This window comes from Saimiri boliviensis, chromosome 5 (assembly GCF_048565385.1).
Source record: "Saimiri boliviensis isolate mSaiBol1 chromosome 5, mSaiBol1.pri, whole genome shotgun sequence".
Taxonomy (NCBI): Eukaryota; Metazoa; Chordata; class Mammalia; order Primates; family Cebidae; genus Saimiri; species Saimiri boliviensis.
The window spans coordinates 51,900,501-51,919,565 of NC_133453.1; the positions used below are offsets into that span (position 1 = coordinate 51,900,501).

The window sequence follows — 19,065 nt, forward strand, 5'->3', positions numbered from 1 at the left end:
ATGAAATGGGAAAAGGAAAGTAATGAGAGAACAGTCGCAGAACTAGGAGAAAACTCTTGTAAATAAAGTTAGAGCTTTGTAGAATTTTCAAAAGGGGTTACAACATACATTTTATATTTAATCCTCAAAACATTCTTTGAAGTTATCAGTAGTAGTAATATTATGTCTTTATTATAGTAAACACATGGGAATTAAGGTCCATAGACTCTTTGTGACTTACAATGGGAATTAAGGTCCACAGATTCTTGGTGACACCCTTTTTTTTTTTTTTTTTTTTTTTTCCTTAGATGGAGTCTCACTCTGTTACACAGGCTGGAGTGCAGCAGTGCAAACTCGGCTCACTGCAACCCTCGCCTCCCAGGTTCAAGTGATTCTCCTGCCTCAGCCTCCCAAGTAGCTGGGATTACAGGCACATGCCAGCAGAACTGTATAATTTTTGTATTTTTAGTAGAGACAAGGTTTCACCATGTTGGTCAGGCTGGTCTGAAACACCTGACCTCGTGATCCACCTGCTTCAGCCTCCTAAGGTGCTGAGATTACAGGCGTGAGCCATCGCACCTGGCCGGTGACATTCTTAAAATGAAGTAGAAAGCAAATTCAAAATTCAAAATTCAAAATTCAAAACAGTCTGACTCTAGTCATTGTGACCTTTCCATAGTCATGAGAAGCTCCAAATTGTAGACTTTTGGGGGAAGAGAAGAGGTGATTGTCAAGCATCTCAAATGAATCAGAGTGATAATAATAAGCAAGCAATGTACTGGGTTTGAACATCAGTAGTTGCATGACTTTTAGGGGCTATTTCCATTACAGCATGGGAAGCTACTGTTAAGAGCTGAGCTGGAGAGAGCTGAGCTGCCAGAAGTCACAGTGGCCAAATAAACAGCAAGCCAAAATGGAAGTAATAATTAAGTCTTTATTCATTTACTGCTATAGTATAAGCAAGAGACCACAGAGAAGGTGCCTGTTCCATCAATGCTCCATTTTCCTCACAGAATGGCACTGAGCAAGGGTCAGAAGTATCACTGCAGAAGTGAAGCACTGTCTCATTACTTAGGGACTTCAGAACAAAAGGTTCCTAAGGGTTTTTTTCAGACAAGAGACAGTGGGAGGAAAAAGGGAACGGCTAGCAGTAGAAAAGTACTGAATACTGAGTCATAGTTGAGAAAAGTGGTCTCCACGTCCCTCAAATAAGGTGGTCCCAGAAAAGGCCCCTAAGGCCCCCTAAAAGGAGGTCCCTGAATGAAGTTGCCTGGGCTATAAATGCAGATATGCACAAGAGCATGGCTGGCCAGAGGGCCTGAGTACTGCATTCAATTCCTCCAAACTGCACCAAATACAATGTGACCAGGGCACCTTTCTCCCACTAAATACAGTGTGACGGGGTTTGCCAGGCAAAGCCTTTGTAACAGCCTACACTCAGGCCAGAAAGATTGTATTTTCGATTCTGGCCGGGAGCCACATTCCTTAGCTGCAAATCACATTTTAGAGATCTTTCACCACTAAAGATGAATGGCACTTTAAAAATTCAGGCAGCCAAGAAAAATCTGACTTTTTATAAACCTCATTGTAAAAGATAGTAAGTAAAATTAGAATTGGAAGGACCAACAAGTCTGAGGTATGTCCTTAAACTAGGAGGCCCCTCTTCACATATTTCTGGAAGCAGAAGGAAAAAGAAAGCCATGCAAAGTGAGAGATTAAGTTGAGGGAAGGGTTCAGTGTGGAAGCAAAATCTCTGATAGTCTGAGTTATATAACTTATCACTCTATTAATATGCATATATGGATACGTAATTTTTTATTTCTTTATTGATCTCCATTGTAATAAACCTCCAGCTACCTATGTAGAGATGTGTATGTATGCTATTTTTAAAATCTATTTTTGTTCAGTATAACTTACTGCATAATAATTTCATGGTGGTCACATTTTTAATTATAGATTAAACTTGTAAGCTCCTTGTAGGAAAATCTTTGTTTTCTGTTCCCAAATACTCATTACATAACATATTAGTGTCTATGAATATTTATTGTCTAATTTATACTAGAGCATCTTTTTACTTAAACTGTTAATTGATAAGGATGTCTGTACTGAGTAAAGACAATATAGTAAGTGGAAGTTGTCCTTGATATTATCTGAATTAAAATATAAATGGTAATACTCTATATATTTTACAACATATATTAGCCGAAATTCTTTACTAGGTACCTGAAAACAAACTGAAGGTGAAAATAACCATACTTGAAAGTGCTCTGTTATTTTTATCATGGTGTCTGCAGTATGTATTCTCATAGTATGCCTCCCTCGGGGAGGTAAATTTACAGAAATGAAGAATGTATATGTAATACAAAAATAATCTAGTATTTATATACTACAATTAAGAGGATTTTTTTTTTTTTTTCAATTTCAAAACGGTAAATCAGGGATATTTGATAATGTCAACAGTTTTGGTAGCTAGAGTTTAAGACTCCGAAACTATCCCTCACAGGTTTTCTTTGAGTCATCAGTAATTTGGCATGTTTTGTTTACATCACATGGGTCTTTAAAGTATAGAATTAGTTGTTCACAACACAAAGAAAAGATAAATGTTTGAGGTGATGGATATTGCAATTGCCCTCATGATCATTATACTTTGTATGCAGGTAACAAAATATCATCTGTACCCACAAACATGTATAACTAATATGTATCAATAAAAATTTTAAAATTAAAAATAAATTAATTAATATATAAAAAATACACTACACATTAAAATCCAGAACTTTTCTCCACAAGTTAGAAAATCTAGAAAATGGTCCCACACATTTGCATGAAAATAATTGACTGGTATTGAATATCTTCTGTGTCTTTCCAGTTAGCCTGTGATTTCAAATTTATCACTCGTACTATATGCCCATTTCACACTTCAGGGTCATAATCTGGGCCATATTGAAGTTTGAGTTTTTGATTCCCAACCTAGAAGCAATTTAAGTCAAGGAATCAGATATTATATCTAATTCCCTATAAAAATGAATTGTTAAGTCCAGCACATTTGAATATGTGGGTAAATTTAGTGCTTGATTCTGTACTAAATGGTTAGGCCTATTCAATAAGGATATGAACATGCAGATGTAGCATCTAAATGGCAAACAGTGACGATTTTGCACTGAAGTTTCAAGGTTCTGGAACTAGTCTTTTTTAGGCTGTTTTTAACTGGTTGAAGATGTTTATGTGATGAAGTAATTAAATACATTGTTGAGAAGAAAAACAGTTTAAGAAATTTTATTCTGGGCTTTCTGTGAGTATTCTGACAGATGCTAGAAACCAAATTTTTTGGACTTACTTACAGAAGTACATGGCACCACTGTTCAACAACTCCTTTACGGTCATAGTTCCAAGTGTCTTTTCTCCTTAGGAACATGCACGGAATCTGAATTATTATACTAAAGTGAATTCTGTGCTCAAAAATTACATGTTAATTATGCAGAAGTTGTTAGGTTATTCAGATATATTAAGAATGAGTATCCATGTTTGAGAACTGTTGTTGCTATGCTTTTGTAGCTCTTTTTCTTCTTCTTTATTTTAAGTTCTGGGATATATGTGCAGAACATGCAGGTCTGTTACCCAGGTATACATGTGCCATGGTGGTTTGCTGCACCTATCAACCAGTCATCTAGATTTTAAGCCACACATGCATTAGGAATTTGTCCTAATGCTCTCCCTCCCTCTTTGCAGCTCTTTTTCTTGTAAGTAGTGTGTTTGTGTATTTAGGCAAGGACGAATATTTCAACCTTGAGTTTTATATAAATGTAATAATAAGAAGAACAATCATAAAAGTGTTTGAATTCTATTAGTAAATATTAAACACATTTAAACAATAACAACAGACACACTGCTTTTAAGATTAAGAAATTATGTAGTAATATCTATAGAAACATTATGATTAAACTGAATTTTTATGTTGTGCTTTTAATTGCACTGACAACACAAATCTCCAAAGACTCCTTAAACATAAAACAAAAATGTCAATTAAAATATAATTTATCATAATTATTAAAATGGCACAGCTCAAAATTCTATTTAGAATTAAGTTAAGAAATAAATTCCCTTACATTTATATATTAAATTAATTTTTTCTAGTTAAAAAACCTGGAAAACTATAAATAACATTAAAGATGGAGAAAGATAATAAATAGTAAAAAATGTTCTTACAGATCTTTCTAGATTATCATGCTGATTTCACATTTTTAAAGTTCATTGTTATATCTTCAATATCACTTTTTAAATAAGGTTTAAAAGTAATAACTTCTCTAATTTAGAAATCATAGCACAAGGTCTTTGTTTTTTTCAGATTTCTACATCTACAGTTGGTTTATAGTCATCTCTTAGTTGTAAGACCTACTATCTTAAACTTTTCACAAGAAACTTGACAGTTAAATGGATATAATTGGTCCACAAAGTGGAAAACTGAAATAAGGAGAGGCTAAATGACTTGACCAGGTACTTATGATCAGAACTGGAATGGGAACATATTTTTCTTCCCATTAGACAGGGTTTATGCTTTCAGAATTATCACGTGCAACTAACAATTACGAAAGTGAAATTGTGGAATGGTAATCATTTTGTGTGGGCATCAAATGTTCTTGAACCAATTCATGTTTAAAGTTTATGCCTTTGTTTAAAGATTCACATTCAGCTTGTTATGTAATTAAGATCTTTCACAATCTGCTCTTGCCCATTCTGACTTCAATAGTAGTAGAGAAAACACTAGAGGGAAATAAATAGGTACATTGTTTATCCACAATGAAATACACATTTTTATAATTGTCCGATCAAGTCTAATCAGTGGCCACACAGTTGATTATGTAAAGAAATAATTTTATCTAACACTGGGTTTAATTGAAAGGAAGACATTTGTTCTACTCAGCAATAGAAAGCCCAGTATTCCCTAGGACTACAATTTTATTCACTTAACTTCCTGGCAACAGTCTGGTTTGGTTAAAATCTTCTATAGTCAGAAGAGTAAAATGAAAGTACCCAGATACAAGAATCAGGAGGCACATTTTGATTTAACTTGTGATGCCCACATCTTACAATGAAACAATCTTCTACAGGCATTCATGAGGCTGTGAGGCTACGAGGGCAGAATAAGCTCTTTTTCCTAATATAAATGCAGGCAACATTGCCATATGAATGTAATAAATGGAAATCAGATTGTTCCTAGATAATTAGTACCAAATGGTGGAAAACCCAACCTCTAATCTATTGCCAAACCACTGGAACACAGCAAAAAGCAAACAGCACAGTCAAGTAACGGAAATTTCTCAGTGGATCTAAGTGACTGTATAAAATAAGAATCCAATTTATAAAGCCAGTGAAAAGATTTCCACAATTTCAGTATTATACAGAGGTATGTAATATAGGTACTATTGAAGTCTATTTCATTTGCTAGAAAAGGAACCCATGATTGATCCAATCATGTGGTATTTAGAAGATATGTAAATATTCGGTTTACAAATGAGTAAAAATTATTTTATATATGTGAAGTGTCACATATTCACATCAAGTTTTATTGAGAAAGTGAGAAATAGCAGTGGTCTCCATTTATCATGCATATGAACAATTGGTTTTAAGTGAAAAGGTTTGAAGCAAATATTAAAGATATACGTTTTACTGTTAGGAATGTATTGTTTTAATACTGAACAAAAAAGTAGTCTCATATTATTTTATTTAGCTAGAACTCAATTACATAAACTCACAGAGACCAAATTTATATAGGGCATGTTAACTGAACAATAAACAAGACAGTAAAAAAGGACAAACTTTTTTTTTCACTCAAGCGTTATATCATGAGATCAGATCTTTGAATTTCAGATTTGCATATTCAACCATCTAATAAGCATCTCCAACTGGCTGTCTAAATAACATAGGCAAAAGTGAAACATTGATTCTTTATCACTCACTCTTCCCCAGTCACATCTATTACAGAAAATGGCATCACTACCCACATGTACAGGATTAAACTGAAAGGGACATTCCTGGTCTTTTTTTGCATGTGTGCATGTACTGCCCCCAACCAATCCATTAGTGAATTTTGCAAGCTCTACTTTCAAAATGTGTCAAAAATCAAGCTCTGCCCATAATCTCCACAGGTAGAATTATAATCCAATTTATCCTTCTCTTGGACTACTGAAATGTCTATTTCTGGGACACCACTTTGTTCTCTTTACCATCCATACTGCATATAGCAGCCAAATGATCCACAAATCCCATTTAAAACTTTCAAGTGACATATTGCATTTAAATAAAAAAATCGATTACCATTGCCTATGAAGGCCTACTAAATCTAGACTCTGAGTCTCTCTTCAATGCCCTCTCCAATTGTTACGGCTTTCAGTCACTACACTGCAGTTGCAAAGTTCTTGTTATTGTTTTTAGCCTGTTGCATTTGCTAACATTTTATCATTCAGGTTGCAATTCAAATGCTACCTCCTTAGAAGGGGCTTGCTTTCCTGATCACTTTCTCTAAACAAAACTCTCAATCATTCTCTTCTATTCTGCTGTATTTTGTTTTATTAATAGTCTATATAAGATCTAAATTTTTACATTTATTTATTGAAATACTTGTGTATTTATTACCAACCTCTCTTTCTTTCCTCATGGGATGTAAAGCCTTTAACATCTGAAATACATAGACTGTAAAAACCCAAGAGCCTAGACATATAGAAATATTACATTTTTCAGTACACATTTTCTAAGATTCCATAGCAGATCACAACTATATCAAATGTATACAATAGACAAGTGAGATAAAATGAAAATCAAAATAATATGCATTGTAACATATGGTCTACTTCTAAGAACAATTTTAAAATCCCAGTGATGAAGTAATGGGATGAGGAAGAGCAAAACCCAAACTAAAACATACACCATAAAACTCTGAGGGAACTTTCTGGAAGTCTTGAATATTTTTATTCAAGGTTTCAACTTAAAATTACTTAGTTTGCAACTTCAAAATCCAACAGTATGCCCAATTCCTGTTGATATGTGTAATATATAAATGACTGACAGACTTTCTTTTGTTTGGTTTTCTATTTTGAGACGGAGTCTTGCTCTTTCACCAGGCTGGAGTGCAGTTGTGTGATCTTGGCTCAGTGCAACCTCCACCTCGTGGGCTCAAGTAATTCTCCTGCCTCAGCCTCCCGAGTAGCTGGGACTATATGCGTGTGCCAACATGCCCAGTTAATTTTTGTATTTTTAGTAGAGACAAAGTTTTACCATGTTGGCCAGGATGATCTTGATCTCTTGACCTCATGATCCACCCACCTCGGCCTCCCAAAGTGCTAGGATTATAGGCGTGAGCCACCGCACTCAGCCATGACTGACAAACTTTCTAAGAAATACCAACCTTCCTTCAGGGTGTCTCTGAGGAAAGTAGAAAAACGCATCTATGTTCTCAGCTAAGCAGAGACTCTTTAAAGTACAAAGGTGTCCATGTAGATCATTCTACTGCATTAAAACGTATAATTAAGTTTCAAATTTATGATTTAAAACAGAATAAAGACATCAACATCAATAAGACTATATTTTTTAGAAGATTTGGTACTTTTGAATAATTGTCTTGTATTACAAATTTCAACTTTAACTTTGGACCTTTAGTTGGGGAAGATGGTTTGTCATTTTCTAGTTATCTAATCAAGTTTTTGTTGTGGTTATTGTTGTTTGCTTGTTTTTGAGACAAGGTCTTACTCTGTCACCCAGGCTGGAATATAGTGGTATGATCATGGTTCATTGCAACCTTGACCTCCCAGGCTTACTGCCCTCCACCTCCCAGGTTCAAGCGATTCTCCAACTTCCACCTCCCAAGTAGCTGAGACTATAGGCATGCACCACTATGCCCAGCTAAGTTTTTTTGTTTTTGGTAGAAATGGGGTTTTGCTATGTTGCCCAGGCTGGTCTCCAACTCCTGGACTCAAGCTATCAGCCCACCTCTGCATCCCAAAGTGCTGTGACTGCAAGTGTGAGCCACTGTGCCCAGCCTAGTCAAATTTTATAAAAAATGTTTCTGTTGCTTGTCATATCTGACTTCACCTTCTACTTCACCACAAACTGATAATAACACCTATATGAGTGATTTCCATTATTTTCACTTTCACATTACTTCTAATTCTACAGCTCCCAAAATTCCATTCCTACTTTTTCCTTTTCCTTTCCTCAAAGAGACTATATTAAAGCTAAGATTAAAGATGTCTTTTATTTGACTAGCAATTGCTTAGTGTGAACTATATTGTGCTAGACCAGCATATCTTGACATTTCAGAACATTATTGTGCTTATGTTTATTTTTATAACCAAATTATAGCATTAAATCACTTACAGATATCTGTACCTAAATTCAAGTTTTTTGACAAAAGTGTCACTTTTCTGTATTTGAAAAATTTGGCTTCCAATAGGATCAAGACCTCTCTTGGGCTGGTCAGTTGTGAAGAGGCGGTTGGGGCTCCTCTCACCACTAAAAACTTATCAGACACCAAGTTAATTGTATACACCATACTCATGTTACGAAACCCCTTATGAATACCTGCGTTGTAATTCAATGTGCATAATGGGATTCATAATTCACTTCAATGCTTCTTTAATGAATGTATAGATCACCACCTCTAATCCTTTAAACAAACTGATGAGAACTTTAGTAATTTTGGAACATTCTAATCCTCAGTCCTCTGAGCTCAAAACAAACACATAAAACCCACAGAGTCTCATTTCCAGGGTTATAAACATTAAGCGTTTACTTTGCTAGCCATGGGGGCACTCTGTAAGGTACTTTGTGTTCCTGCTGTGTGTCCTGTAAAACTAATGTTCAAATTTCATAAGAAAGAACAGATGTAAAATCTTTCTAACTTAACAGAAATTTGCTTTATTGTAGATACGTGGTAAGCTATTAAATAAGTTATATTTTAAATTCACAATTTATTATTTACAATTTGAAAGTCTTTTTTAAATTCAATAGTATGAATCATTGAGAAATCTTCAAAAATAATTATGGGTAATTAATTTTGTGTTAATTTATTTTAATATCAGGAATTTGGGAGCTCACTTGAATAGATATAAAAAATAAGTTGTACTTAGTGTTCTGCTAGTTTATTTCATAGCTACATAACTAAAATTGGAAATGAAAGGCAAAACGTTTTTAATAAGAAGCGCGTTAGCAAATGCTGTAACAATGTTTTTTAAACCATTTGAAATGGTTAGATATCAGTTTACATTTTAAATTTTAACATTTAATTTTACATTTAAATTTCAGTTATTTTATTTTTTTTTTATTTTTTATTTTTTTGAGACAGAGTTTCTCTCTTATTACCCAGGCTGGAGTGCAACGGCGCGATCTCGGCTAACCGCAACCTCCACATGCTGGGTTCAAGCAATTCTCCTACCTCAGCCTCCTGAGTAGCTGGGACTAGAGGCTGTGCCACCATGCCCAGCTAATTTTTGTATTTTTTTAGTAGAGACAGGGTTTCACCATGTTGACCAGGATGGTCTCGATCTCTTGACCTAGTGATCCACCTACCTCGGCCTCCCAAAGTGCTGGGATTATAAGCGTGAGCCACTGTGCCCAGACCAAATTTTAGCAATTTTAAAATGCCCAAGTTCACTTTCCTTTAAAAATCAAATAAATTCTATTTTCACATATTTTGTTGTGAGAACAATTGACACTACTCTTGGCAAATTTCAAGTGTATAATACCTTGTTATTAACTGTAATCACCAAGTTGTACAAGAAGTCTCTTGAACTTATTTCTCATGTCTAATTAAAATTTTGCATCTTTTGATCATCTTCTAGACCCTGTCTCCACAATTCTGCCCCCGCCCCTGGTAACGACCATTCTACTCTGCCTCTATGAGTTTCACTTTTTTAGATTCCGCATGAGTGACATCACGTGATATTTGTCTTTCTGTGTATAGCTTATTTCACTTAGTACAATGTCCTCCAGATTCTATTTTAATGAAGATGTACATCTTCCAGCATATTAACAATTTAAAAAAATCATACGGTAAGATTTTAGGAGCTAAAAGTCACATGACAAATACTTTTTAAAATTAAAGGTATTGACAACGATACTACATGACAAAAAAAATAAGTAGATTGCAAAGTTATAATTTGTCATTTCCATAATGATCAAGGATACAATAAGTTTTCTACGTACATGAACTAAGTGTAAGAAAGTGATTCAAAGAAAATGATTTCTTTTTAAATTTAACCTCGTAGTTGCAGTTTTTGAAGCATTTTATTCAGAGTAATCCTGGTGAGATGAACACAATGCCTAAAATAATTATTACATAACATAACCTCAGGAGTGCTAATTCAGTTTAAAACATGGCTATTTCTATATTTTTGCTGTCTGTATGTAACTAGCTCTACTAATGAAAATTGCTAAATAAATAGATTATGCTTACAGACAAGCTATGTTTCATTTATATACCAACTTGAATGCTTTTCACTTGAAATGGTTGTTTTAGCCAAATGGTAAAATAAATTGAAGCAAGGGTCATCTTGTCATTCTTCCTGCCCTTTGTCACTTCTGAAGCTTCTTAAGTAACCCTATGAGATCACCAATGCACATTCATAATCCTGACCCTGACCCACCATCTTCTCAGAGCAATGTCTGCTTTGGGAAGATAAATAAAGGTAGAATGTAGTTTTATTAATATGTTTGAAACCTCTTTGCTCCTCCCAAATATTCTTCCACAGATAAAGAGGATACACAATGATGAGCTTCGGGTTTGCATCCAAAAAGTTGATACAGCTTATTTTACTCCCTTGCCAACAAAAAAACTGATGCAAAGCTGCTCTTTATATGTGATGAATTCCAGAAACAACTACATTATCAAAACTCCTTGAAAAAGTTGCTTCCCCTTCATATAAATGATGTATATTTATTCTTATTCTCCCAGCATATTTCACAACATGGCTTATAGTACGAATTTCAACAAGACCCAAAAGGGTGTGTGTTCCATCTTGAGATAGAAGGCTGAATTAACAAGTCTGCGCTGATGTTCTATCCCTTGGAGTGAGAGAGGCAAGAAAAAAAATCACAATCCTGGTGAGCAGCAAACAGTGACAAGAAAAAGTAAGAAGGAATATCATAATAAAACCGGAACTTGAAGAGGATGCTCCAGCATAGATACGTCAGTACCTCAGTCCCAACCTCTCTCTTCAAGACCATAGCAGCCCTACTGGCACAAACCATCTGCCAAGCAATGGAAATACTCACTTTCATAAGGGAGGTGGAAAAATGCTAGTTTACAGGAAAGGTCATTTTGTTGACCCATTTCCAGAATGTGTCAAGTTTAAAAGCCTAAATGAAACTTCTGTAGAAACATTCTTTTTCATAGTGGTAAGCTGGTGAACAATTCTAGTATTAGATATCTCTATCTATCTATCTATCTATCTATCTATCTATCTATCTATAATGATATATCATTATATATATCACTATATATATATTATTGATTGCATTTTAGGTTTTGGGGTACACGTGAAGAACATGCAGGATTGTTGCATAGGTACATAAATGGCAATGTGGTTTGCTGCCTTCCTCCCCATCACCTATATCTGGCATTTCTCCCCATGTTATCCCTCCCCAACTCCCCACCCACTGCTGTCCCTCCCCTAGTTTGCCCCCACAGACCTCAGTGTGTGACGCTCCCCTCCCTGTGTCCATGTGTTCTCATTGTTCAACACCCACCTATGAGTGAGAACGTAGGTGTTTGATTTTCTGTTCTTGTGTCAATTTGATGAGAATGATGGTTTCTAGTCACAGTATTACATATTTTAAAAATGAACACCCTAGGTATTGAAGCACAATGAGCTTCCATAAAAAATTTGCACGAATTTCTTTTTTCAGTTCATTGTATTATAAGTTAGATATTAATTTTTTGAGACAAGGTCTTTCTCTGTCACCCAGGTAGGTGTGCACAGGTGCTATCATGGTGTGTGCCAGCACTCCTGGGTAATTTTTTGTAGAGACAAGATTTCACCATGTTGCCAGACTGGTATTGAATCCCTGGGCTCAAACGATCTGCCTGTTTTGGCCTCCCAAAATGTTGGAATTACAGATATAAGCCACTGTGTCTGGCCTAGGCATTAAATATTTTTAAATGATGAATAATAAATATACTTTAATAGAGAATATCAGTAGTACAGATGATTCAAACTGAAAAAAAAATTCTCCGGAATATATTTTGCATAGAAAAAAATATTGTTTTAAATTCCACCTCCATCCAATAAATTCTCTTTGCCAAAATCACATAATAATGATATCATACATGGTCTTGGGAAAAGGATTTCAAAACTGTGACAAGTCAGACATAAATATTTTAATTCAAAAGACTTGAGTTTTGTCTGCAGAGAATACCACTCATTTTAATGTCTGAAATACAATTGCCTCACTCCCAGTGGGAACCCTTACTATGTAATATAAGAAACCAGGTTCAGTCTTGCTCACAGTTGAATTCCTATAATGAAGTTCAGCACTTCAAGGGGAGACTGACATAGGTCATTAAATCTAATCCAGCAAATAGTAATTAATAGAAATGAAAGAAGACGATGCCACAAAGAGAAAAATTACATTATTTAATAAAAGTTAAGACTAAGTTGAGGGCTGAATTACATTGGAAAACCCAGAGGAAAACAGCAAAATAGAAAACAACTCTGGTTTGAACTAACTAGGTAATTTTAAATTTTAAATTAAACTGCTTAGCAGCTTTCATCTTTATCCATGTTTACTTTAAAATCACTGATCCCAAAGTATTATATGAAATTTTGCAGAACTAGTGATCTGGAGATGTTTTATCACCACAGAATCTTGTTTCTAAGGAAAACATACACATAATCAGTATACTCACCGGAGGTGTTGATACTTGAGTTATTCTTAGTTGGTTTTCCAAATCTTGTACTTTATTTTTAAGTTCCATATTCTCTGTTTCTAAATCTTGGATCTAAAAAGAAAATGATTATTGAATAACTTTCTGTTTTTTTTCCATAGAAAATACTGGCTACAGTTATGATTAGGATTTTGTATTATATAAAATTTTAATAAGCATTGGAAATGTTGGAGGACTCTAGTTCATTGAAAAGACTTAAATTTATAATATATTTTTATGTGTGTGCAAATTTTATGTTCCTAATGCCTCAACTTTGTGTTTTCTTGTTGGACTGTGCAATCTATACTCATAATCTTGGAGTATAACCGCAAGACATTGAAATTTGCTTATGATGATTTTGAAGAGTGGAGAAAGGGCATAATTTAATTACAAAGGAATCTGATCTCCATGGAAAACCACTTACCCAGCATCTGCTGCTTCTGCTGCTCTGATCCCCATGAGAAGCATCAGGAAGTGAAGCAAAGTCACATGAGAACACTAAGTTCTTGTGGGAATTCAATATAAAATGGTTAAAAAAAAAAAAAAAAACTGTGCAGGGGATCAGGAATGAAAAATTATAGGAACACAGTGAAAGCAGTTCCAATCAGTCAGTGTGGGGAAAATTTAATGGCAGGCCTTCTAAATTTGTTTGATGATATGCAAGTTTCCCTGTACTTATATATCACACAAATGTAAAACAACAAGCTTAGTTTACTCACTCTTTTTTGTAACACTGCAATCTGTTTCCTTGTTTCAACATCTTTTCCTCCTGATTCTAGAAATTTCCTGTATGCCAGGTCAAATGCTTGGCCAATTGTTAAAGTGATCTCTTCAGCCTGCGTAAAAATCAAACAAAGATTTGCATTTTAATATGTCAAACTGTTTTTGAATCAAGGAAACAACATTCACATAAGTATTTACTCCAAGACATTCACAAGAGGTACTTCAAAAGGACAACACTTGGAAGTAAAGATGTTATAAATGAGTAAGGTAGTATGCTAAAATAATAACTCAATGCCTACCCAGGCATGACACTGAAAAAAAAAAAAGACTTGAGGTTGGGCATTACTGAACAGCTGTTGAAGTGGGAAAGTTGGAAGCAAGAGTTCTTTCTGTCAGACATTTATTTCCTACTTGTTTTCCTACCTTCCTCAAATATTTAGTGCCTGTTAAACAAAAGCAGGGTGCCAAATGCAGTTTCTCTCCTTGGTTTGCCACTTATTTCCTTCTCCTGAGGAGGGTTTGTTAAACTCTAAACAGGTAACTTGAATGATTTACATCCAAAGGGATGTAAATCATTCTATTATAATGACATATGCACATGTATGTTTATTGCAGCACTATTTCCAATAGCAAAGACTTGGAAACAACCCAAATATCCATCAATGATAGACTGGATAAAGAAAATGTGATACATATGGCCCATGGAATAGTATGCAGCCATAAAAAGGAATGAGATCATGTTCTTTGCAGGGACATGGATGAAGCTGGAAACCATCATCCTCAGCAAACTAACACATGAACAGAAAACCAAACACCATATGTTCTCACTCATAAGTGGAAGTTGAACAATGAGAACACATGGAGACAGAGTGGGAAAAACACACACCAGGGCCTGTTAGGGGTGGGAGGTAAGGGGAGGGAACTTAGAGGACAGGTTAATAGGTGCAGCAAACCACCAAGGCACACGTATATGTATGTAACAAACCTGCACGTTCTGCACATGTATCCCATTTTTTTTAGAGGAAATTTTTAAGAGGAAGAAGAAAAATGTCTTTTTATCTTAAATACAAACCTATTACCCAACGTTTTGGAATTAGGAACAGAAAACAAATTGACCACTTAATTAAACTGAGCCTTCCAATCCATGAATATGGTATCATTATCCCATTAATTTAGGTCTTCTTTACTTACAGCAATACTGTGAATATTTCAGTATAGATGCCTTGCGTATTTTTAAAATCCTCATTATTTCATGTTTCCTGATGCTATGGTAAATACATTTTTAGTTTTTTCTTTTTGCTAGTAGACAGAAACAATTTAATTTTGTGTGTTGACTTGTAACGTTTGTTTTTACTAAATTTGTTTCACAAATCTTGTGGTTGTAGATCCTCAGCAAATTTTTGTAAAAAAGTTGATATTATATCCATGAAAAAGACAATTTTTTTCCTATTTTTTTCCAATCTGTGTGCCCTTCCTCCCCATCTATTCACTAGTGAAGACACCTAATACCGTGTTAAATAGGTAGTAAGAATGGACATCTTTGCATTGTTCCTAGTCTTAGGAGGAAAGCATTCAATAATTCACCATTAGTTATGATGTTACCTGCAGGACTTTTAAAGTCTTTATCAGAAAAAGAAATGACTCTTCTATTCCTAGCATGTTATGAATTTTACCAGCAATTGGGTTGAATTTTGTCTAGTGCTTTTTCTATATTTGCTGAAATGATTGTGTTATTATTCTGTTAATATGTTGTATTATGTTAATTTATTTTTCATATGCTAAACCAAACTTGTATTACTGGGATAAACCCCACCTGGTAATAATGTATTATATATTTTATGTTTTATATGTTGCTGGACTCGACTTGGAGTTATTATGTAAAAAAGTGTTAAGTCTATGTCATAAGAAACACTGTAATATCATTTTCACTTTTTATAAGGTCTTTGTTATGTTTGCTATCAAGGTAACACTGGTGTCATAAAATAATTTGGAAGTGTTACCTTATTCTCTTAATTCGGAAAAGGTTTATGTATAATTGGTATTTTAAAAAGAAATGTTTTACAAAATTTACTTAGTGAAAATATCTGGGCTTAGTATTGTACTTGTCAAAACATTTTTTCAAATATTTGGACCAAATATTTAATTCCAAATATGTGAGCCAAATATTTACATAAATTTTTTTAAATATAAATACAAGTTTACATATATAAATTAAATATATTTATATTAAATATTTATGTGTAATTTTATTCATTCACATTTTTTATTTCTTCTCTGTCAATTTGGAAATTGAGTTTCAAGGTATTCATCAATTTTATATTTTTGACAAAATTTACTGGCAAAATAATTATACTATATTTATCTTTGTATTCTTTTAAAGATTATAGGATCTGCAGCTTCAGTCACTGTTTCTAGTATTGGAAATATGTACTTTCTGTCACTTTTGTCTTTGATACATCATTTTAGTGATTGTTAATTAAGGCCTCTGCTTGGCTTGCTTGGATGCCAGTAATGGCCACAGTGGACTGGGCATGTGGACAAGTTTTTGGCCCCCTGAGCAGGCACTGTGGCATGGTTTATGGTAGTAGCAGGGACAGGACAATTCTTTGTGTTCCAGGTCCTGGAACTTGTTGGGAACTGGAGGAAAAGTCATCTTTGTTGGGCCTTAGCAAATAACTTCGCTGCATTGTGCCCCTGCCCTAAGGAACTGGAGAACTTCGAACTTCAGAATGATGATTTAGCATATCTGATAGATAAAAGAAGAAACCTCTAGATAGAGGAAGAAATTTCTAAGCAAAGACCTGGCTGCTTCTAACAAGCTGGTCCACAGAAATACAAAAGATCATCAAAGACTATCAAAAACAACTATATGCTGACAAACTCAATAATTTGAACAATGTAGAGTAAATGAGTAAATTCTTAGAAATAAGCAACCTACCAAAAATGAATCTAGAAGAAATAGAAAATGTGGACAGGCCAAGATGAGTAGCAATACTGAATCAGTAATAAAAAAGTGTCTCAACAAAAAAAAAAGCCCAGGACTGGAGGAATTCACAACCAAATTCTACCAAATATATAAAGAACTAATACCAATCCAGACCTATTCCAAAACATTGAAGAACGGGATTCTCCTTAACTCATTCTATAAGGTCAAGATATCCTTGATAACAAAACCAGATAAGGATACAACAACAACAAAAACAAAACTACTGTGTTAATATTCCCAACAAACATAGACACAAAATCCTCAACAAAATACTAGCTAACTCAGTCCAACAGCACACAAAAATATAATACATCGTAACTGAGTGGGATTTATACCAGAGATGTGTGGATGGTTCAGCAAATCAATAAAGATGATAACTCAAATTAATGGAATGAAGGACAAAAAAATCATCTCAATAGACACAGAAAAAGAATTTGATAAAGTTTAACATCCCTTCATGATAAAAATATCTCAACAAACTAGGCACAGAAGAAACATACCATGAAATAACAAACCCACACCTAATGTCATACTGAAGCAGGAAATGTTGAAAGCCTTTCCTCTAAGAACTGGAACAAGACAAGAATCCCCACCTTCATGACTCCTATTCAGCACAGTTCTGGAAGTCCACCCAAGGTAATCAAAGATAAGAAAGAAATAAAAGGCATCCAAATTGGAAAAGAGGAAATAAAATTATCCCTGTTTGCTGTATGATCTTATATCTAGAAAAACCTAATTGCTCCATAAAAAGCTCTTAGACTTGATAAATGAATTTAGTAAGATGGAAGATATAAAATTAATGTACAAAAATCAGGAGCATTTCTATACACCAATGATCTAGCTGAGAAGGAAATAAATGCAATCTCATTTACAATAGTGCATACATATATATATATATATATATATATATATGTGCACACACATGCATATATAGAGTTAAACACATATATGTGTATATACATATATGAATAAATACATATATGAATAAATTTATCAATGAGGTAAAAAATCTCTATAAGGAGAGCTATAGAACCCTGATAAAAGAAATAGCTGATGACACAAATAGAAAAACATCCCATGTTCATGGATTGGAAGAAATAATATCATTTAAATGACTCTATTATTCAAAGCAACCTGCAGATTCAATGCAACGTCTATAAAATACTCATATCATTCATCACAGAATAAGAGAGGCTTAAAGCAATCTTGAGCAAAAAGAACCAATCTGGAGGCATCACAATACCTGACTTCAATATATACTACAAGGTAATAGTAACCAAAGCAGTTTGGTATTGGTATAAAAACAGACACACAGACTAATGGAATAGAACTCAGAAATAAAACCACATTATTACAGTCAACTGAGCTTTGACAAAGCCAAAAATAATTTACACTGGAGAAAGAACATCCTCTTCAATTAATGGTGCTAGAAAAATTGAATCGCTGCATGGAGAATAAAACTGGAACCCATCTCTCACCATATACAAAAATAAACTCAAAGTGGCTTAAAGACTTAAATGTAATACCTGGAACTGTAAAAATATTAAAAGAAAATCTAGGGAAAACTCTACTGAATATTGGGCTAGGCAGAGAATTTATGACTAAGATCTCAAAAGCACTGGGAACAAAAACAAAATAGACAAATGGTACTTAATTACACTAAAAAGCATCTACACAGAAAAAGAAATAATCAACAGAATGAAGAGACAACCTTTTGAATGGGGGAAAATATTTTCAGATTATTCATCTGACAGAGGACTAACTTCCAGAATATACAAGGAACTCAAACAACTTAGGGGAGAAAACGTTCCCATTTAAAAATAATGGGAAAGAACATGAGTAAATATTTCCCACAAGAAGACACACATTCAGCCAACAAGTATATTTAAAAATGCTCAATACCGTAATCATCATGGATTGCAAACCAAAACCGCAATGTTAACATCTTACCCCAGTCAGAATGGCTATTATTAAAAAGATAAAAGATAACAGAGGTAGGTGAGGATGTGGAGAAAAACAAACTTTTATGCACTGTTGGTGAAAATGTAAACTACTAAAGCTACTAAGGAAAACAGTGTGGGGATCTCAAAACAAAAACTGAAAATATACTTATCATTTGATCCAACAACTCCACTATTTGGTATCCACACAAAGGAAAATAAATCAATATATAAAAGGGATTCCTGCACTCACATGTTTATTTCAGCACTATTCACAATAGCAAACATATGGAATCAACCTAAATGCCCACCAATGGTTGAATTGATGAAGAAAATGTGGTGTATATATACACAAATGAAATATTATTTGGTCATAAAAAATAATGATATTATGTTATTTGTGGCAACATGGATGGAACTGGAGGTCATTATCTAAAGGGAAATAAGGTACAAAAAGACAAATATTGCATGTTCTTATTTACATCTGGAAGCTAAGGTATTTGATCACATGGAGGTAGAGA

General features: G+C 34.1%; 1 protein-coding gene across 13 annotated transcripts in view; it reads right to left on the reverse strand.

Moving 5' to 3' along the window:
* GULP1 (GULP PTB domain containing engulfment adaptor 1) overlaps positions 1–19,065 on the reverse strand; it is a 286,180-nt gene that overhangs the window by 16,184 nt on the left and 250,931 nt on the right. For all 13 annotated transcript variants that reach the window (XM_003940837.4, XM_010351580.3, XM_074399371.1 and 10 more), the window contains 2 exons: positions 13,615–13,731; positions 12,878–12,970 (listed from right to left, as the gene is read on the reverse strand). In XM_003940837.4, the coding sequence (XP_003940886.1) occupies positions 12,878–12,970; positions 13,615–13,731 (210 nt within the window). The remainder of the gene's footprint in view (positions 1–12,877; positions 12,971–13,614; positions 13,732–19,065) is intronic.